At 42.0% G+C, this 23,877-nt stretch overlaps 1 protein-coding gene across 1 annotated transcript in view; it reads left to right on the top strand.

The window, feature by feature from the left end:
- NR6A1 (nuclear receptor subfamily 6 group A member 1) overlaps positions 1–23,877 on the top strand; it is a 286,626-nt gene that overhangs the window by 59,949 nt on the left and 202,800 nt on the right. Inside the window, exon 2 of the mRNA XM_088471141.1 lies at positions 8,755–8,793. Coding sequence (XP_088327267.1) covers positions 8,755–8,793 — 39 coding nt within the window. The remainder of the gene's footprint in view (positions 1–8,754; positions 8,794–23,877) is intronic.

Below are 23,877 nucleotides of genomic sequence, written 5' to 3'. Positions count from 1 at the left end.
TAACTTATCATGGTTATGACCATTTTGGTATTACTGGAATTACATATCCACCAACTATCTATCTTGCAAAATTGTCCTTCTTTAGTGTTCCTTACATATAGATGTCAAAGGACAAATACATCCAATCAACTCTATTTGACTTTTACAGTTATTATAATTATTGACCCTAGAAATTAAGTGCTGGATTCTGCGGGCTGTTTTGTGCCCAGAGTCTGTAGTACACTTTGGGTGCGATTCAATTCAGCCCTATGTTAATAGTGCCAGGAAGAAGTTTCAGGAGCTATTCCATTCACTGCGCTGTTAAGTCTGACTAAAACCATTTAAGGCCCGTATTCAATTTGGAGTGAAAAGTCAGAATTGGCGAAAAAGTATCACCGATGACGTCATTTCGCCAGGCGGAAAAGTATCGCCGTATTCAATTTGAAAGACTTTCCGCCTAGTCGGAAAGTCAATGCAATGTAATAAGCGGAAAATTTTCGCAAATGAACAGCAGGCGGAAAAAAGTGCAGAATTGGGATTTTGGGTGCAACGTTGCGGGCACCCCCATGCAGCCTTCAGACAGTACCCCAAAGGTAAACTGCATCCAAAATAAAAAAAAAACAGTTAAGAACACCCCAAAAAATCACTTTCATTTTGGGGGCGAAAAAAAAATAATGTTGGGGAACAAAGTTAAAAACTAGCGAACTAGACTCTAGGGGGGCCCCTAAGTATGCCCCAGGTGGTTTTTTTCATTGCAGGGGCTTGTGGCAGGTGGCTTTTTCCTGATTTTTTTTAAACTTAACTTTAGCAAATTTAAAATATGCTGGCCCCCAAATTTGCTGGGATAAATTATTTTCTGCAAAAAAAACCCTCCTGAATACTAAACGCTATTTAGCAGCTAGTGAGCCCGTTTAAAAACACCAAATACCTTCAGCAAGCCAAATCGTGGGTAACCATAGCTAACCCCCATATCAGAGCATCTTTTGGGGGGTGTCAGGCTGATTTCCCCAAATCTGACAGGACTTTCCACTTGTATAAGTTTCGCCAGGTCCCATTTTCGCGTACTTTCAAATTGAATACGGGGATACGTGGGCACGTGCGTGATACTTTTCCGCCTGCAAAACACGCGATGTAGGCGAAAAGTCCGGGAGGCGGAAAAGTATCGCGGGTCTGCTCAAATTGAATACAGCTCTAAGTCAGAGAATTCCTGTTAAAGCTGGGTGTTAAGTCATGCTAACCGACATTCTCTGACTAAAGTGTCGGCCGCGAGGCTCTTAGTGCCACGCTAGGCCAGAAGACAGCATCGCGGTTGGCACTTAAGTCGGATTTCTGTAGTCAGTCTAAACAGTGCTGTCGATTGAATGGCTCCGGGTACTCCTTCCTGCTATTCAACATCGCGCTGATTTGCCCCTTTTGAGTGGTGTTTCACTGCTTTTTATAAGACGCACAATTTAAAGAAAGACAGTACACTACACCTCTCGCAGGGGCTTAGTCGTGATGGGCGTATGGCATATTGAGGCTAGGTTATGAGGACGCATCTGTATATACATGTTAGAAAAAAAAACAATCGATCAGTTTGGTAAAAGTAATCAACAGTATTGGTCTTCATTTGGCTCTGCTTGATTACCTTGACAGTGTCATGTGGAAACCATGTAACTTTGGCCCTTATTCTGAGGTGGGAGTAAATAAAAAAAGCAAGTAACTTCGCACCTGGACAAACCATGCTGCACTGCAAGGGGTATAAATACACTTATTATTTTTGCATGTGTGGTAAATACTGGCTGCTGCAATCCTGGACAGCTTTATTTTTACACTGCAATTTAGAGATGACACGCCCCTCTCAAATCAAAATCTCTCTGCACATTCTAAATCTGCCCCACCACCGTGCAACATGGTTTTCTCCAGGTGCACAGTTACTTGCTCTTTCTTGCTTTTTCTCCCACCTCAAAATTTGCCCTTTGTGCATAGGAAGGTGAACCTACCGTGTTTCCCCGATAATAAGACAGTCTTTTTTTTTTTTGGTCAAAAAAACACCATAGGGTTTATTTTCGGGGTAGGTCTTATTTTAATTAACATTGACAACAGTGCCTCTTATGCAGGCCCCCTTGTAGAAGTGCCCCTTATGCAGCCCCCCTGTAGCAGTGTCCCTTATGCATCCTCCCTTGTACGGTAGCAGTGCCGCTTATGCAGCCCCCCCCTGTAGCAGTGTCCCTTATGCAGCCTCTGTTATTGCAGTGCAAGTCCCTCTGTAATTGATCCCCCACCCACCAGTACAGTACGGTACTTACTTGACTCGCCGCCGTCCGGGATGTCCCTCTCACTTGCTCGCTGACTGGATCTAACATGATCCAACAGGCGCGGCTGCGCAGGATCCTCAGCACGCGGGTTACGTCATGATGTCACCCGCGCACTGCATGACTGGGAACGCTGGGCTCTGAAGCATTCCCAGCTCAAAATGGGGATTTTGTTAGGTCCTATTTTTGGGGTAAGGCTTATTTTGGACCGGGTTTCAAAAGTAAGGGTAGGGCTTATTTTCGGGGTAGGTCTTATTATCGGGGAAACACGGTAGAAATATTTTTTGGTTATAGACAATACAATCAAATACTTTCTACCATTTTTTCATATAATTAAGTCTTTTCTAGCATTACCAGAAAATAATTGTTTCTTTTGTAAGTATTATATATAGTCTGCAAATAATTTTTTATTTTTTTTCATTGGACAGCTCCGAGTGCTGAATTAAGTTTGTGTCAGTAATTTACCAAAGTGTCATATTACACGCTAACCTAGAATAGTTTGACATGCTATTGTGCTAGATTATAATTTTTTTTCAACTTTATTGTATTTAAATGTGGTATAGTATATTTATGTTGTAACTTTTCTTTAGTATTATTACATTGTCATTTGTAATAGGTAATGGTCCAAAACTATCACATAAAATATCCTTTTTTAAGTTTGCTATATCTGTTTCTCCACAATACTCCAACTAATGCTGAGAGATTATAGCCTCACTCGTGCCAGATGTCTGAATAATGCCTCTTGTGAAAAGACATTTCTCGTAGGCACAGACTGCACGAATTAATACTGTTTGCAAATACACAGCACGTCCTAACCGGGGGAGGGCGAACAGAATAAGATTTCCTTGACATACTCTCCACTTTCCAGGCATTTTAGCCCAGCACCTAAGTATCTCTGCGTAACAAACGGTGTCCAATGAGAGGCTTTTATTCCCAACAATGGTCTGAAAGGGAATGGTTTGCAAGACAGAGAACTGCAGGTGATATAGGGTTTCCCTGCGATGTTATTCAATGAGGAGATTAGTCACCAGTTATTAACCCCTTAAGTGACAGGGATACTGATTATACTTTGTGGAGTGTATAATGGGACAGATGTATAGAGAAGTGTGCCATTGGAGAAGTTGCCCATGGCAACCCATCAGCTTTTTTGGTAGCATTTATCAAGTACATTCTATAAAATCATAGGTAGAAGCTGATTGATTGCCATGGGTAACTTCTCCACTGGCACACTTTGGATTGAGTCCTGGATCCCTGCGGTCGGGAATCCCATGACACCTTGAAGGTAAGTATGGTAAGCCTTACCCTCCAATCCCGCAGCCTAACCCCCCCGCAGCCTAACTCTAACCCTCCCCCCCTGCAGCCTAACTCTAACCCTCCCCTCCTGCAGCCTAACTCTAACCCTCCCCCTAGTGCCTAACCCTCCCCTCCCTGCTGCCTAACCCTCCCTCTAGTGCCTAACTTTAACCCTTCCCCCCTGCTGCCTAATTCTAACCCTCCCCCCGCAGCCTAACCCTACCCCCCTGCTGCCTAACCCTCCCCCCGGTAGCCCAACCCTAAACCTCCCCCCCTTCTGCCTAACCCCCCCCTGCTGCCTAACCCTAACTCTCCCCCTATAGCCTAACTCTAACCTTCCCCCTAGTGCCTAACCCTAACCCTCCCCCCCACAGCCTTACTAACCCTCCCCCTGGTGCCTAAAGCCTGCCTAACCCTAAGGAATCCTCCCCCCTAGTACCTAAAACTATCCCTCCCCCTAACTCTAATACTTACCGTCGGGCTTCTAGCATCGGGATTCCAGCTGCTGCTGGTATTCTGAGCGCCGGCATGGTAACTCCTAAACCACTGATGCATCATTTACGAACCAAAAGAAAAGATGTATTCTTTCTTTAATGATATGTGTTTTAAAGCTGCACTGCCTCCTAGGAAGCTTTTTTTCCTAATTGGCTCCTCCCTCTCGCCGGAGCGCAAGGATATTCTCCCTGCTCCGTTTATCTTGCAGTCTTGCCAGGAATCTGTATGAAAAGCCGGCTGTCGGGATGCCTCCTGTCAAAATGCCGCCAGTGGCATCCTAATGGTTGGTATCCCAACAGGGGTCGGGTAAGTATACTTTTCCTCCCCCCTTCTCCCCCTAACCATCCCTTCTTGTAGCCTAATCCCCACACCCTCAACCTCCCCACTAGTGCTTAAACCTAAGTCTCCCCCCTTCGTGCCTATACCTAACCCTCCCTCCTTAGTCCTTAAGCCCCCCCCTGTGGTGCCTAACCCTAACCCTCCCCTCTAGGGGTGCCTGACCTACCCCCCAAAAAAAACCTAACGCTAACCTCACTATGCTATCTAAACCTAACCCTCCCCTCCGCGGCTAAGGGTGCCCCTGAAACGAAGGCTGCAAGTAGCAGATCCAGGATTTTGGCTAAGGGCAGGAGCTAATTAGAAAAAATGTCTCTTGGGTGGTAGTGCAGTTTTAATAAGATATGGTGGTTAGAATTTTAATGTAGTTTATTATTATTATTATTATTATTATTATTCCATAAATTTAACCAGTACTGTACAGAAAATATATGTCAATCTCATCAGTCCCTGCCCCATTGGAGCTAACAGTATAAACTCTGTACCATATAAGCGTAGTGTTACTTTAGTCAGAATCCAATTAACCTACTATGCTTTGGAGTGTGGAAGGAAACCCACACATAATCTGAGAAAGCATACAAACTCTGCTCAGATAGGCCATGACCGGGAAATGAACTCATTACGTCCTTTACTACTGCCATTAAATATCCTACTATTACAGGAATTTTTTTTGACGCTAGTAAAAGCATGTAAAGGGGGATGGAACCCATAACTACTTTCACGGTCAGCGAGGGGGCGACTTGAGGTGGTGTTGGCGGTTTTTTCACACTTACACCAGCAGCCCACCTCCCACACAGCTAGCTGAATTTACCCCTTACAGTGAGATGTCACTGTAAATTGCATTATCGACATTGTCATTCTGAACATGTTTGACATTATGCTGTCGACATACTCTTACTTGCCTACTCTCCAGGTAAGTCTCCCCGAGTGCTATCGTGGCCGCTCGGTGCTACCCACTTCCAGAGTGAAGTGGGTGGTCCATGCTGCTTGATAATTGATTTGCGCTCAATTGCGTCATCTTGTACTCGTCCCTACTTTACAGTGCCGGCAGTCATTATACAGCGGAGGCAGGGCCACAGTGACTCATTCACGCCATCACAGCCACCGATATTACTGTGTACAGCGAGTGCATGCAGTAAGGTGAAGTCCCAGCCATATGTTTATATTATAAACCACCTGTCTTTGTTGCCAGGGTAATAGCACACTGACATTTTCCCAGCTCAAAAAGTGCGAGTACCGCATTACTAGATGGGATATGCATTCATATTATTGACTTTCACAGTCTCAACACTGTAATGTTGAATGGTTCTGATTCTGAATCTTGTCATTATGCATGTATATATTACTAATGTTTGCCATAGGCTGCAGTTAGGATTAGATAGTATTGTGTACGTTCACACCAGTGACATGCATAATGTCGACATGTTAAACTTTTCGACATTATGTCCGACTTGTATACCACTGGACAGTCGTCATGTCAACATTCATACCATATTGACTTTCTTATGTTGGTGTGGTGAATGTCAACATGATTGGGCTGTTATTAGTACACTAGATATGGTATAAAAAGTCGACATTCTGAATACCGACAGTTTCGAGATTTCATCAGAATTTCAACATAGACTTTAAGTCGGCAACCAATGTGTCGACATTCAAAATGTTAAAATGACAATATTGAAAAAATTTCGACCTTTAAAATGTCGACGGCCGAATGTGTTTTGCTTATTTTAGCCTAAAGCCGCGTACACACTAGACGATAAATTGAGCGATAACGATATGGTTATCGTTCATCACGTTCAATATCGTATAGAGTGCATGCAAGATATCGTTAACGATGCATGCTCCCATGGATCGTTAACAATGTCTTTCATCGCCCGTACTTGCAGGGCAACCTGAAGATATCATCAGGTTCTGCAAGTACGGGGATGAGGGAGGGTGCCGTCACTGAACGATATCTTTAACAATATCATTCAGTCTGTATGTTCAATGTCGTTGATGACATTGAGCCCGTCAGTGCAGGGGAAACACTTAACGATATGCTCCATAAGCGATATCATTAAGTGTGTATGAGCCTTAAAATTAATCGTAAAAATAAGAAAACAGCTGAATGATCACGTCAACATTTGGTGGTCGACCTAAAATCCACTACATCTATCAATTAGTAAAGCTTCATTAAATACGTAAAGTCTATTATAGCTGGATATCTCCATATCTCCTTTTATTATATAATCGATGTGCCATAAACACATTTTTATGGTTGTTATAATTCTATCATTTTTTCAGCACTATTTTGTACTATTTTATAAGTAAGTCGCATTAACAATGCTAGCTATAAATGGAGGAAATTAGATCCACAGTGTTACTAAAGCAGCCCATTATCTGTTATATAATGTCTTGCGTGCTATGTTATCAGCTTATGTCCGTTCAGCTCCTTTACATGCTGCAAAATATTGCTTCTAACATTTCAAAATGTACCCTGGATCTAAAGGATTGTTAACAGTTCTTGTATATCATACAGACTTTCACGGTTACATTATCTTTGTGAATGATGAGCGGAGACAAGGATTTTAGTGATTTTATGGACATGGGTAATAAAGTTTACTATGTGCACCTCAGTTACAGCATGAGAACGGGAGTATTCAAAACCAATGCGGGTAGCGGATTTCATCATAAAATATGATACATTACTTTCTGGTTCTTCTCTGATGTATACCAGAGAGAATTATGCACCATTCTCTCCGCATTATAGGAAAATGCACTTGTGAGCACGATTTTTGCTGGCCTTGGTATAAAGAAGTATCATCAAATGAACTCTAACTGAATACAGTAGTGTTTTGCTGAATACAGACAGCAAGAATGATCAAAACCCATTTATTCTGTAGTTGGAATGATGAGAAATTCCAAGCTTTGTGGTCAGGCTGGAAAACCAGACCTGTATGTTTATATACAACATGATGTCCATGCCAGGTGATGAAGACAAAAAGAGGAAAGGCAGGGCCCTCCGAGCCCCTGAATTTGTTTTTTGATCATACTTGGAGTAGGGTAGTACAGTTTTTAAAAGCATGTATTCAAATATGGAAATGGCCATTATATCTCATCCACAGTCTCTGGTAGAATATCGCCATAGTCATATAAATTGTACTTGCTTAGTTAGCTTTAAAGAAAATTTGATTTAAACAAAGCATAAATAGAACAAAAAAAAAAAAAGTACAAATAAAATTGGCAGAGGTTTTCCTTGTATACAAATTTCATCCTTTATGTGTGGCAGTGGGCCAGGATATGAAGGCTTATGTGTTACTGAGCTAATAATGGGGGAGATGGATGAAGGGAACCGGTACGTAATGCCGGCGGCGGTAGCCTGATGGGTCAAAATCCCGACAACAAAAGGTAAGTACCCTTCCCCCCCCTCCTCCGCCCTAAACCTAGCCCCATCCTTAGTGGTGCCTAATCCTAACCTCCCCCTGTTAGTGTCTAAACCTAACCCCCCCTCCCCGCACCCTAAACCTAGCCCTCCCTGGAGGGTGCCTAACCCTAAGTCCCCCCAGGGGTCCCTAAAGCTAAACCCCCGCGACTACACGCTAAGATGTCTGGCTCACCTTCGTTCGGTATGCCGGGCGTCGAGATTTAGTATTGGGGCTAATAATAGGCGCTGGGATTTTGACGCCCATCTTTAGTCCCATGTCAGGATGTGGGTGTCGAGATACGGGCGGGCGGGATAGTGCCCGCCGGTATCCTGCCCGCATTCCGTATGAAGGGGCGATATGGGGGGGGAGAGGTATTGGCGCACGTTATGCCGCTTCTCCCCCATGTGTTATTGTTGGGTTCTTGGGTTGGTTGGTAAATGACGGGTGCTGATATGCTGAGCAATGTATGAACTATCAGTTGCCCTAACACCACTACAAGGATAGCGCTGTCCCTGCTGCGGCAGCGGCTGTCGGGCTCCAGGCTGCACTGAGATCTCGCGATGCTTGTGAGATTTCTGCACTGCCAAGTGGAGCCGACCGGGAAGGCAGAGAGAGCGCATCAGCAATTAGGCTGATGTGCTGTGTGCTCTGGCGGGGATCTCCGCATGGAGGGAGTTTTCACTCCCCCCTACTCTGGCAGATGAGATGTTAATACATCTCATCAGTAGTGCTTCCTGCTTCTCCGCGGTAGAGAGGCGAAGCAGGAAGAGTTATAGCAGCATAATGCGTGTCGCTATAATACATCTCCCCCCATGTATCATTCATTCTCTAGATATATAGACAGATAAAATCTCCATTGGCTTTCATTGATTTAAAATTAAAAGATAGTTGTCTTATATACCAGGCGAATTATCTGTATTGTCACTAAAGTTGGTGTTCTATATATTTTCCAGGATTTTATAAGGACATTCCTGGGGAGAATGAACAAGCTGGTAAGTGGATGAATCCTTTTCTTTACAGTGAGCCCTCTGTCATCCAAAATATAACTAACATATTAATCCCTGGTTTTTTTTTTTGTGCTTAACTGTGAAGTAATTCTAGTTATTTAAATTGCTCATTCTAGACAAAACCTTTTCTTTCTTCAAATGAATGGGCTATAATATAGTAGCTTTTACTGAGCTCATTGTTACCGTGGCACTAATGATACGGTGCCACAGGGAGTGTATTCTAATTAGTATCAATGGTGCTGGGGGCTAATCACTTAACAGCAGTCTTAAATGTGTGTGTGTTCTACAACAGATAGTGTTGGCTTACACAGGTAATCCAACAGCAAATGCATATGTGACTTATTATTACTTTATATTATTGCTTATCTGATGTTTAAAGCTGTTGGTGTTCTCGGTAACTTCAAAACAACCAAAATTACATCTATGCACAAACAGAAAAAGAAAAAGCTCCACTAGTGCATGACCACTGTATCATCATTTGTTCTATAACAATCCTATTCACATCTGTTCACAATGCTAAACGGTTGGCAGGCTTATCTGAATAAAAGTCCCAAACAGTGGTTCATTTTACCTAGGGGCTGCAGCCCCCCGAGTAAAATCTTCTACCTCCCTCAATGAGCCTTGGACCCCCATTGTGGATACTAGCGCCTATCAGTAGGGTTGGACTAGGGGGGGATTAATTTAGCCACAGTGTCCCCTGGGACTGCCAGTCCGGAGTGCGATTAGCACTGCAAAGCCCACCCTGTGCTAAATTGCCTCCTTTCATTGCTTTTAGAGGCAGCAAACTTATGCAGTCCCTAGAAGCTGTTATACAGCAGATGCACATGCGTAAAGAGTGATTGTGAAAGTGTACCACCCGCTGCCCAGACCACCAAGGTGCCAACCGGAGCTGAAGCCTAAACAACCCCCCTAAATAAAGTAGGAACTGGTCCTAAGCGCTGTGGTCCAGTGCATATCACCAAGCCGGGCAAAATCACAGAAACTCCAAGCCAATATACACAATATGGCATATTGGAGGCCACCCAGTGCGTTTCGTCTCTGTGTCTTCAACAGTTACGGCAGAGAAGTAAACGTGCAAACTGCGAACACAGTAGTATAAGCCTCTCCTGTAAGTACAGAATCGCCAGCAATCTTTAGAGTCAGAGTTATCAAAGTAGCGCTTCATTTTAGCCAAACATCATCCGGACTACTTCCTGATTTTTCCCCACTTGGTAGACATACTGCTGGGACGGTATAGTGGTAAGCCGCCCACTGCTACTTCAATTATATCTATGTACTTCAACATTAGGGTCGGTATTGAGTGGACTCAATTGCACCCAAATGGTCCATGTTGCACATAAATGGTCCACGTTTTTCAATTGCGCATGCGTCCAAATTGCAGTCCCGTGGTGTGTGTGAAATGAGTCACAATACCGATTGAGATGCACTGTTTCAGAAATGTATTAGGTGTTGCTGGTCAGGAATTGGGAGGTGGCTATTTGGATGCACTGAGATGTACCATCTTCAGGGCTTGCTATGTGAGTGTAACAGAAGTGGTTGCAATAGAGGCCATACTCTGATGGAAAATCTGCACCTAACATGGCCCTGGTACAAGTATCGATGGTGCGACCGATAGTTGTGCCAGATACGTACTAAGCAGTATTTCAGCATCTAAAGTGATCGTCTCAGTCCTTGTACATTCAGTCGCATGGCTGTACACCAGGGAAGGGCTTGTACCGGTACTAGCATAAACTCGCAGACGCTATAGCGGCATAAGACACACGCAGCTGCGTCCGACTCAGAATGAGGCCTCAAATGGTCGCAGTTATCATGTACTGTGCAGCCACATTACAACATCATGTGGATGTAAATCTGAGTAGCTCTATGATCACTGCTGGCATATAGATGAATTGAGGGCACCTACAGCTGTTACTATAGAGTAGTGAGTTTTATGCTGCTGTACAATTTGAATGCTGAATGATAGTTTATGGCACATCTGTACACTGATAAGCCTGTCCTGTTTTGTGTCTACACGGAGTCCTCTGAGGTATACTTACCTGGGAAAGCTACCGTATCTGTTTCATTGTATGAAGATCTGGAAATTACGTTTATCATGCCAAGCTTTATTCATTGTCACACAAGCCTTAGGACCTGATTCAGAGCCGTTCGCTAGATGCGCTCGCTCTCAGCGTATGTAAATCCAGCACACGCCCAGCAAGGCAGGTGATCGCTCGGCAAGGCATTAGCACGCCCACTATGCCTTGGCGAGTGATCACTTTGTATAAGCAGACACCCACTTGCGTACGTCAACTCCAGGAAGTGCATTAAAACATTGGTACATCAAGCACCATCAGGTGTCCTCGCAGCGCTTAAGGTTGACTATACTTGCCTGCAAGCATTGCAATCATTTCAGTGTGAAATACATCCTGGTGACGTATTTAATGACGTTGCCTGTTAATTATGCACGTCTATGAAACTGCGTTGAAACACTCAGGCACACCTGCGTTTGCACCTCCACTCCCCCGTTTCTAGTGGCCCGCCCCTGTTACCACCCACAAATGACCTCTCCTGTCACTCGTTCAACTGGGCTGTCTATGCTGAGCGAGCGAATGATTCCCGGTCTGTCGCAGTGGATCGTGCACGAGCAATGTGATGCATGCGCAGAATGCAAATATCGGCCAGCTACAAGCGATCGCATCCTAGCGAGCAGCTCTGAATCAGGTCCTTAAATTGTATCATATTATTTGGTTTGGAACCGATTTTCCTACAGAATTTGGCACCTCACTGGACCCTAGATTTTTTATATGGACATACCTATTAGTGGTGTGGTATTTTTTAGATTCATATTTCAGTTGACATAGTGACCTTATATATATATATATATATATACATATATATATATATATATATGTCTGATTGGGATGTAGCTGTGGGGGTGGTGGTTAGGCTTAGGCTGCGGGAAGGGGGAGGTTATGGTTAGGCTGGGGACAGGGTGGCGATATGGGTAGGCACCACTGGGGGGGGTTATGCACTAAGGGGGGAGGGTTAGGACACTAAGTGGGGAGGGTTAGGATTAGGCACTAACGGGGGGAGGGTAAGGATGCAGGAGGGGGAAGGATAGGGATATATATATATATATATCCCTATCCTTCCCCCTCCTGCATCCTTACCCTCCCCCCGTTAGTGCCTAATCCTAACCCTCCCCACTTAGTGTCCTAACCCTCCCCCCTTAGTGCATAACCCCCCCCAGTGGTGCCTACCCATATCGCCACCCTGTCCCCAGCCTAACCATAACCTCCCCCTTCCCGCAGCCTAAGCCTAACCACCACCCCCACAGCTACATCCCAATCAGACATATATATATATATATAATTTGTTGCTTTTTTTGTCCCAAAAAAAGTGAGTGCAAGGAACCAACACTCACATTTCGTAGATTTATTGTGAAAATATATATATATATATATGTTGCTATATAGCTTGTCCTTTTTAACGATGACTCGATCCAAGTAATTTTTTTTTACTATATAACCTTTCCCCAACTAGCAGAGCAGCGAGAGTCCCATGTGTGTAGTAGCCCATAGATCCCCCTGCAATTTGGAAACCGTTAAGGCCCCCATACACTGTATGGTATAGAAGCCGATCCGACGGATTGGTACGATTTTCGCTGCTATATCGTACGTGCGTGGGCATGATATCGGCCAGTGCGCGCTCCCGTGGGGTCGTACATCGAACCTCTAGATCTTACTGCATGTTCACTTGATCTGGGGATGGGATGTACGATCCCATGCAGCGCTATGTGGGTGGGGAGGGGGGTGACAACATATCGGGCGGGCGGCCACCCGATTGCTCAGTGTGTGGGCACCGCCCAATATGGCAGATTGCAAGTCGCATCGCAAGGTGCATATCGCACCGTGTATGGGGGCCTTACCATCACCAGCACTATACTTCGTTAACTCGTCTACTAATGAAAGAACTTGCTGCTCTGTCAATGCTGGTGTTAGCTGCCATGCAATGGCATTATATAAACTTGTGCAGCTGCTACTGATTTTCAGCGCTGGTGCAGGGGCTGTCACCGCGCTGGTGTGGACCAAGTTCTCTTGATCTGCTGGGGCTCTGACATGAAATGGAAGTTAAAATAAGTTTTCAGTGGAGGGCCTTTAAATAATATATATTAGCAGCTCCAAGCATTTCCCTTACCATATACAGTAGTTTCCTTTGCTGATAGTATATACATAGCACAGTGTTGGAGAGCGCAACATGGCAGCCCTCATGGGTTCCGGACTGTAGGTAGACAGTAATTAGTTAGACAATGTCTAGATAGACCCCAGATATTAGACAGTCAATAGGTCGACAGGTACAAAAGGTCGACACACTAAAGGTCGACATGTAAGAATTTCGCCTTGTACTAATGTTCGACAGGGTCAAAATGTCGATATGAAAATGGTTGACACAAAAATGATCGACACATGATTTTTTTTTTTATGGTTAGGCACTTACTGTAGGGTTAGGGTTATGCATTTACCAAGACAGTTAGGCACCAGGAGGGAGGGGTTAGGGTTAGGCACTTACCGGAGGGTTAGGGTCAGGCACTAGAAGGGACAGTTAGTGTCAGACGCCTACCCTGATGGTTAGAGTTAGGCACCAGGAGGGAGGGTTAGGGTTTGGCACTTACCGGAGGGTTAGGCACTAGAAGGGACGGTTAGGGACAGGGACCTACCATGACAGTTAGGTCTAGGCACCAAGGGGAGGGTTAGCGTTAGAGTTAGGGTGAAGATTTAGGGCTAAAAAACAAAAAAATTATGTGTCGACCTACTTACATGTCGACCTTTTAGTGTGTAGATTTTTTGTACCTGTCGACCTATTGACTGTCTAACATCTGGGGTCTATCTAGGCATTGTCTATCTAATTACTGTCTATCTCTTATACCACACACGCCCTCATTTGGGAAAAAGTTTGCATTAAGGCAAATTCGTGGCCATCTGAGTAAGCCTAATCTTACTCGGAATGGCCGCCTCCTGCCGACGCAGGATCGGATCATCATCGTGGCCATCTGAGTAAGCCTAATCTTACTCAGAATGGCCACCTCCTGCCCGCTTGCAAGGCCAATAAATCCTGCCTCTGCACTCCCAGAAAACGGGGCCGGCTTGGGGGCATGCGTGCCGGCTTGCGGGACCTCCCACCACCAGGTTTGCATACATCTCTGAATCAGGCCTTAAGTCGGTATAAAACACTGATGTATCCCTTTCACAGGTATGACGTATCCATCTCACAGGTATGACGTATCCGTTTCACATGTATGACTTATCCCTTTCACATGTATGACGTATCCCTTTCACATGTATGACGTATCCCTTTCACATGTATGATGTGTCCCTTTCACATCTATGATGTGTGCCCGTATATAATTTGTATAATCTATTTACACATTTAACATACCTGTAACTGAGTCTATACTGTAATGACTTTTGTATGTTTGCTGAGAGCTCCCAGTAAAGCAATTGGTTAAAATACAGATAGAAATGCAATGTGTAGGAGGATATCTAAAACTTCAAGAGGGGATCAAGCAGAAATTGGTATGCTGGGGGCAGGGACAGTGGTATTTGGATCCACAGAGCTCTGACTTGACAGCAGATGTTGATGGAAACCTAATTGGAGGTCGGCTTTGCACCCTAGTGATCTCCCAATCTAATTTGGCTTTGACTGGTCATTTCGGGGAGAGGTGAAGACTGTTCCTTATTGATTTGTGTACACTTCTGCTTATATCGGCAAACTCAGTGTTTGACATCTGGTGCAAATAAGAATGATAAAGAAAGTATTCGCTTTAACTTAAAACCCTTCTCATGTGATGTTTTAGCTTGGACTGGGGAAATAAAATCGGAGTCACTGTTTTAGTCTTCTTAAATCTACGCTTCATAACATGATCCTGTGCTTCATGGAACGGCTTAGAGCAAAAATGACCGTACAGGTCTATTCATTGATACAGCAACAGCGTAGCTACTTAATGATAATAGCAATGGGAAAATAAAAATACATATACTTAATTTCCAGCTACTATTAGATGCTACACCACGACTTTGAGCAGTAAAATTTGGCTAACCAAGTAGTTCCGATCTATAATGTAATTAACGTTGTGTGTACCAGATTTAAAATCCAGGGAGCTCAGCATTCTTTTGAGTAATGTATAGCTAACTAGTAGTTAGTCATTACTAGTAATAACATGGTTAGGAAGACTGACATGATCAGTCACATCTGGCCCACCCCAGCCACGGGAGCTCTTCCTTTTTATCCCTTGTTTTGAGCCACCTGCCAAATTGTCCATTGTGAGCAAAGACAGATTTATCAATCAACCATAATCCTCAATGAAAAGGGCTTTTCAGCTGCTCTTACTGTATCCATTACCACTGCTCGCCCACATCTCTTGTAATTACAGATGTATACCGAATCTTTTACTTTGCTACATGAAACAGAATTTAAGGTTTCCTGGAACTTTCGTTTGTGCTCTAATGTTTTCTTACGTTAACATTTACTCTTGTCGCTATCCGCGATTGCTCACTCGGGATCCATGTATAACTTGCTAGAAACTTTCAAGAAATGTAGATCTTTTATTACTTTCTGGTAATATATACTTTTATTAACTTGATAATAGTGCTTGTGCCATGTTTTATGTGAATATATGGTATACAGCAGTGTTTTAATTGGCTATTAAATGAAATGCATATATGATATGATTATTCATTTTAAGAAGGATCTTCAGAATTTTACAAAATAATAAAAAATAATAAAAAAAAACAAATCCTTTATAGTTTCCTTATACTAAATGGGCTACTAGAAGATTGTAGGCATTATTAATGTATAACCCTGCTGATGAAAAGGTTGAACTAATGACCCTTCTGTCTCTTTTGGTGGATACATGAAGTGCAACAATGCATTTCAAACATAATCATTGCCAGCAACCAGGCTGTCTTCTGTGCAGCAAGCTAGCCAAGCGCTGAAGCAAACTCCCTTTGCAGTGACAACTGTGTTATCCTTCTATTCAGTTTTATGCAGGTTTCTTGCGCCGTGCCAGCTTCTGGTGCAGAGGCGCCGTGCCAGCTTCTGGTGCAGAGGCGCCGTGCCAGCTTCTGGTGCAGAGGCGCCGTGCCAGCTTCTGGTGCAGAGGCGCCGTGCCAGCTTCTGGTGCAGAGGCGCCGTGCCAGCTTCTGGTGCAGAGGCACCGTGCCAGCTTCTGGTGCAGAGGCGCCGTGCCAGCTACTTTTTGTTTGCTAAAGCCATAAATTAGGTAAAACAATAATATGAGTCTATTCCTTCCTGTTCTGTTAATTTGGGTTCAAAAGGCATTTAAATTATAGAAAAATTAATATGGATTAAAAAAAAAAATTAGACAAAAAGTATACTATTCAGTCGTGAGCTGTATGTTTGGCCACGTAAGCTTTTTACTAAAGATTGATTAACTATACCACAAATGTCCTATTGTTCAAATAATTGTCCCCTGCTCTCTATAGAGGAGAAACTAGCCTAAAGCAGAGTGCTAATTTTGTTAAAAACTGTACACCATTGTCTAGTCTTAAATGTTATTACCGCTGTTTTGTTTGATATTATAGTATGTTAGAAAGAACACATAAAATCAAGCTTAAAGATTGTAGTAATAGTTAGAATTTTGCAACCAAAAAACAAGAGAGGTACAGAAATGACCAGTGATTGAACGCACATAGCCAGCAAATGAATATGCAAGACTTGTGAATGAACAATGTAACTTAAGGTGGGTACACAGTAGATGATATGTCGCCTGATCCGTCGGTTCGGGCCGACATATCATCCACTTTGGCAAATGTGCACCCACTATGGTCGACCATGCGCGCTCCCGCCGGTCGTCCAGCACGATCGTTCCATTGGCCTGCATGTAGAACCGACGGAACGACCCAGCTGCCAACGCTAGGCAGGTGAATGGAGCCGGTGCCCAACATGTTGGGCACCGGATCATGTAATGTGTACTGGCCGCCAGATATGCGTCGCATTGCTTGGTACACACATCGGTAAATGTGTACCCAGCTTTATTGTAATAAAACAAGGACAACAAGTCACCTTAGATGGAATGTAAAATCGAAGTGCAAGGTAGAATAATAATAATTGAAGAAAAATATAATTTGATGTTTAAATGCTATTGAGCAAGTATTTCTGAAACTATTCTCTTGAACCATTTATTCTTGGAGCAGTTTCTTTTCCTTCGCCATGTTACTGTGGTACCGTATTCGGTCCTCTTCTTGGGCCATTTCCAAGAAGTCAGACCTGACATGGTCATAGTACTTCTACTAGTTTATGGATTTTATCTTTCACTATTCCTAGATAAGTCTCCCTCATATTCTGCAACAATAGTCGTTAATATATAAAGTTTTTACCATGTGTTGGCCTCCATCTATATTCTCTTCATTAGAGTTCTTATCTGAGGGTGGAATTCAATTGTTTTTGTACACAAAATTACCATGTAAACTGACAGAGCAAAATTTAATTGTATGTTTTTGGCAGATGTCGTTAATAAATAGACCGGATTTAGTTGCGTACAGCAGCTAAACCCATCTAATGTCCTGCTTAGCGTGCCCAAACCACAGTTTGGGGTGTCCAAAAGAGACTTTTTGCTGATGAGCAAAAACAGTTGAATCCCCCCCTATGTTATTTAGTTATGTTTTTTCCTTTTGGTATACATTCATCTTGATTGACCTTTATTTTAAGGAATAAACAATAATCTGTAAAAACCCAATAATTTAATAATTAGTTCCTTTACTGAAAAAAAAACTGATCATGGTATCCAGTTAATGAACCTTATCTTACCTTATCCAAGGCTATCCACATAGTTTTTCACCACAGGCTATACAATTCTAACCCTTTTAAAGCCTTTACCCATATGCATTGAGGTGTAAAGTGTTTAGTACAAATTAGGCTGTACATTACCTTAGCATTTTGAGAGCAAAGCAGCTCAGACTCGTTCAAACCAGAAATAGAAAATCCATTTGCAACCTAGTCATAGGACTTCAGGATCCAATTAGAATCCATCTAACACTAGAAGGCTTCAAAGCATAAAATTAGACACTTGACATGATAATCTTAGAAAATTAACGCTTATTTTAATACTTTAAAATAGAAAATGTTCGTTCACTGGCTGATTCACTCTACCTGCCAGAGGTTTTAGAACACACGCATTCTTCCATTTAAACAATTAAAGTTCAGCAAATAACCTGAAATGTTACAAAGGTTTGCAAAAACTGAAAAATGAGAGTTATTGATAAAAGGCCTTTTTCAGGGATGTGTGAAGAACACACAACTGTTCTGCAGCAATGAAAAAGTGACATACCTGGGCCGTGAAGCAATGCCAGTGAACTACTGAAGATGGGAAAATTTGATTTATCTGGTTCATCACGCAGGGTTTTCATATGCAGTAGAATAGGAGAAAGGATGGTTCCTCGGTGTCTGGGATTTATTTACTATTTTCCATGCGTGTCTATTTCCAAAATTTTAAAAGGCAATGCTGCTCATGGCAAAAGTCCCCATATGACGTCAACTGTCAAGCATACATAAGGAAGCATGATGGTCTAGGGCTCTTTTGATGGACTTGCACAGAGCGACTGGTACTCTGAACCAGAAGAACTTCAACAACATTTTACTGCTCCTTGGTTGGCCAGGGGTTCAACCGACAGCAAGATAATGACGCAACACATAACTCCAGGAAAAGTACAAGATGTTAGGTGTCAAGTTATGGAATGGCCAGCACAGTCTCCGTGGCCAGCACAGTCTCCAGACCTAAACTGTTGAACTGGACAAGAGGGAAAAGCAAAGGAACCTAGGTGTGCAACAGCTTTGTGGGAACTTCTTCAACAGTTTTGGGGAATAACTTCTTGAACAATATTTTATTTCCATTGTAGAAAGAAAGCCACAAGTGTATTTGGCAGTTACATCTGCAAAAGGTGACTACTTTGATTAATCAAAATTTTTTTATTACATTTTGATAAAGAAAATTATTATTATTTTTTTTTTTTTACTCTCTAATTGTTCATTTGTTTTATTGAGATATTTAAATTGAGTACATTTATAAAAAAAAATCTGGAAAAAAATGGGGTCTTCTAAAACTTTTGACCAGTAGTATATATGGAATTTTGTCTTTAACATTAGCCCCCACATTAGGCAGTATATTTACAAAAGTGCGAGTTTATAGAAGTGGCGGTGTTGCCCATAGTAACCAATCAGATTCTAGCTATTATCTTGTATGAGGTGCTAGATAAATGACAAGTACTGTAGAAACTGATTGGTTTCTGTGCGCTCCACTTCTATAAACTCGCACTTCAGTAAATAATACCTTAGGTTTCTTTTCACATCAAGATATCTGTGTTGTACTTTCACCTTACCTTTCTGTTTATCTGGTTTCTATGGAGTAAATAAATCACTATTTATTATGTTTAAAATCTTTCCAAAGCATATACAAGAAGTATAAAAGATAAAGTTAATTGATGTTACAAAAGCAGAATGATGGAAATCTCCAAGATGTTTTAGTTTTAATTTTTGGGACTTGTATATGGTTCTAAAAGCCCTCAATGCATTTAGGCTGGTTTAGCAATAAACTTTATTTTGTTTTTACAATCTGTAATATAGCTGAATATAAAAAAATCTGTTAGGCCGTCCACTGTGATGCAGCTTTTGTAGATGTATAGATCGTGCAGTGTGTAGGGCGATGCAATATATTGTTATATCACATTGCTCGGTCGCCTGGTTGTCATGGTGTGTACCCAGCTAAAGGAGCATAGTATAAATAAATGGGTCATTCCATATGATTCATGTTACATTTCATGTTAATTTTTAGAAGTTTAAATACATCACAAACAGAAATGAATCTGAAATTCAACATTTTTAAAATTATGACAATAATATATGGGGTAGTAGTCAGAATTAATGCTTAGAAGCAGAAAATTTTTTACATACACTCTTAGTAGTTAAATTGTATAGTTTATATGCGTGACTCATGTTACAACCGAATGGACATAGTAACTGAGGGGATTTATATATTTATTTAAACCTGCTCTCCTAATTATCTTTACAATATGATTGTTATACTATACTATAGTGTATACACTTATAAGACCCTAAACTTATGATTCAAGTACAAACAAAAAACTGAATGTTAACCAAACTATACTTAAAATCCGTTCTGACATGTGACTCATGTTACATACTAATGTGACTCACATTACATTTCTGTCCCCAGTCAAAGCGATTTCAAAGTTATCCAGCGCTCCCGGTGTTATTTGTGAGCAGCTTTCAATATTAGTGATGCCCCAGGGGGATAAGAAATGGTTAAAATTCTAACAGAATGAAAGCGCTAAAATAAAAAAATAAATAAATGTGTGTGACTAAAGCCGGGTACACATGGAACAATGTGCTCCATGAGCGATATCGTTCAGTGTTGTCCCCTCACCTGCCGGGCTCAATGTCGTTCCCGACATTGAACATTCACAATGAACGATATCGTTAATGATATCCTTCAGTGACGTCACCGGCTGCATCCCCGAACTTGCAGGATCTAACGATATCGTCAGATTGGGCTGCAAGTACGGCCTATGAAAGATATCGTTAACTATCCGCGGGCGCGCACATTGTTAACGATGTCTTGCATACTCACGGAACGATATTGATACTGATATATTGATATTGAACAATATCGTTCCGTGTGTATGCAGCTTAATTGTAGCTATTCGTTAGTCCCACAAGTGCTGTAACGATACAAAGTATAAACATAGACTGATAATTAAATATAAGGTTTGATCTCCAGACAGCAACCAGAAAACGGCAGGCTATTTCCCTACCTTAACCTACTTCCCGCCGGCGGTTCCTTTTTCGGAGATGTGACTGTTCCCTTCTCAAAACGCACCGACCCCACTCTGCCTCAGCTGGAATACCCGCCGGACGGCTTCTGTTTGTGATGCTGCGGCTGCTGGCCGCTGTTAGTTCCTTGCCACACCGGAGGTCAGGTTCTGGTGTAGCTGCTTTCCCCGCGCTGTGGGTGTTAGGCTGTCCGTAGTGGAGATGTCTTGAACGTGTGTAAAACCAACGCGTTGCGTCACTTCCGTGACACTTTCAAGGTGCTAAGTTAGTGATGGACATATTTTATCCTCATTAGCCTCTTCCCATTGGCTGTCAGAGTTTTAGTATTAAAAACTATTTTGATCGCCGTCTTTCAGTTGTATTCAAACGTGTGTTAAAAACGATGTGTATATATAGTCAGGGGGCTCTGACACAAGTAACTCAAACATGTAGAATCCACGTGAATTAATCAATATAGGCCTGTTTATCTTTCTGATTAAATGTGAAGATGTATAAAATAATTCATCTGGTGATGATGGCCATTTCTAGTTGCTTCAAGACAAAAAAGAGAAAATAATGGGGATTTTCTTCCTTGGTGCAATATAAAATATTTTGCTGCTAATTGTATTTATTTTAAGTATTATTTAAATAAAAGTTATCTTTTAGTAAGACTAATCATTACACAAATAAGAAATATATGTATGTTATTAGGGGATAAGTACACAAAGGAAGGAAATCCCCTTTCTTTTCTCTTTTTTTTTTGTCTTGAAGCAATCTAAATAAGGGGTATTGGTGGCACTCCTGTGCAACAACAGGACTCGTCTGAGAAATATTAGGTAATTACCACTACAAATTAACGGTAAATATCCCCATAACACCACTTATATTATTCTAGGATAAGTGAGTGACTGGTGCGGGAATACAACTGTATCATTTCTAGTTGCTGCCAGCTTGCTTCATTATGCTTAGAAAGTATTCACCATCTCTGATGTCCTTGATCTCACCTGGATAACTCTTTCCATCATATTCAACATAGAACCAGTCACCAACGTTAACTACATCATCTGAAGTCGCTGTGACGGTTACATTGAGTTCATCAGTAGAAAGAAATGAAGTTGAAAATGTCTTGGCATGTGTTGTGATACGATTTAATTTTCATGTATTGTGTCCTGTATTATATGGAATGACCTATATCACGAGTCTCTGCAAACTGAAAGAATCCTGCATCTGAATTATAGATTGTGTTGTGACAAACATGTTTGCACAATTCTATGATCACTTACCAAGGCCATTGGGTGTTCTACAGCTTCAGTTTAGACCTCAGGCAGAGCTAACACTGTCATTTTACACCTGATTTTAGGACTTCTTTGAGATTGGCCTTGCCCCTACAGCTCCTATAGAAGATACTGTTGAATGGACATAAAGCATATCCAAATTTCTAAGTGTTTTGGCCTCAGGGGCTTGCCTTTTCAGCCTCAGCTGTTTTAATTAATGGAGTGGCTTGGGTACACTAGACACACAACATATGTTCCCACACATAAGGGTGATCCGTAGTGTTCAGTGTCCACATCACATGCTTAGCTATTATAGCAGGATGTGGTTTAATTTAAAACAGCAATGTTACACTTTCCAACGTTTTGTTCAATGCTGTTTTAGCAGCATAAACCTTTTACAGGGTTGTGATGGCAAATGTTAATACTCTTTGCCCACTTATATGAGTGGTTGTCATTGTGTATCAGACTAGTCGTTTTTTGTCTTAATTTTATTTTCTGTGTATTTTTTTATATATACTTTCTGATTCATTTTGTCTGTGTATTATTCTTAATGTGTTTTTCTTAAGGAATATTTTTTCTGTTTGCGTAACAATGAGCAACTGAAACACACTCCGCGTTTGAGGTTCTGCATGAGGTATACTTACCATATAGTGTGTGTGTATATAATATAATATATATATATATATATATATATTTATATTTATTTATGTGTGTATACTGCATGCGTGTGTGTGTGTGTATGTATGTATATATATATATATATATATATATATATATATATATGTATGTATATTACAGCTACAATAAAAATTACTCGAAATATGTTCCCAGTGATCAGTGATGTCCATAAAATGTTTTTGGAGTTCACCCAGTGATCAGAGAAATGGTACAGGTGTGTCCTCATACGACAAGCCTCAATACACCAAGATACCTACAGCAAGTAGTATTGTACCATCTTTTTTTTTTTTTTACCCGCAAAGACTGCAATGATTAATTTGATATGCGACTCTTATATATCTGTGTGTAACGGAGTCTGAATCTGTGTATATGAAGCACAGTTTAACTTGGCGTGGAGAAATGTTGTGCCCGCTACATCTTAGCACTTATTGCAAATTAATCATTGAACTCCGATTGTGACTAAGATGCATTTTCGGGAGGGGAAGATGCTTGGCACAAGCCAAGCCACACGGGACTTGGTGCGTCGGGAAGGTCTGTTTGGTGCGACTGCAACAATAGTGTATGAGGCCACATATGTATGAAAACGGACAGTATTACAATCGATGCAGTTGATCGATGTATACCAGCCCCCTTGGACCACTGAGCATGTGCCACAATAATGATTTTCCTTAGCGCTCCATACACTGAGGCTGCTGACAGTGACAGGTCGGGTACACATTACAACGATATCGGCACAATTTGCCGTATCGGAACGAAAAATCGTGCATATTGTCTAATGTGTATGCACAATTGCGCGCTCCCGCGGACGACATACATGATTAACCGTGCTGCTCATTCAATGAAACGATATCGTGTGTGTGGCTGTGCATTTTAGGGAAGGACAGAACAAGGTACTGTTCCGTCGTTCATTAAATCATGTTGTGTGTACGGCTAATCTGTGATGGTCCGGGGCGAAGGGAAATCGCCTTGGCCATCTCCACGATTGGCCGTCGTTCTAATGTGGACTCGGCCTGAGCTTTAGTTGACACTTGGAACACATGGGTGTTTACTGCTGTTAAGCAACAAATTGTAGCTGCTCTTTTTCTCTGTACGTCAAGCGTTGTCAGACAAATGTTTATTATTTCAGATTGCATTTTCAGCAGCCGAAAACCACTGCAAAATCCCTCCTAGATCACTCAGATTTTCTGTAGTACAGATCTACAGCAGAGCAGTTTCTGCTAGTTTGTTAGTATCCAATACTCTCAAGCAGTGGCGTAACTAGGGCAGGGCGAGCGGGGTGCGTGCCCTGGGAGCC

The sequence above is a fragment of the Taudactylus pleione genome, unplaced genomic scaffold (genome assembly GCF_031769625.1).
Source record: "Taudactylus pleione unplaced genomic scaffold, aTauple2 ptg000110l, whole genome shotgun sequence".
Lineage (NCBI taxonomy): Eukaryota > Metazoa > Chordata > Amphibia > Anura > Myobatrachidae > Taudactylus > Taudactylus pleione.
The sequence above is the reverse complement of the archived record's forward strand: the minus strand, read 5'-3'. Positions and strand labels throughout refer to the sequence as shown.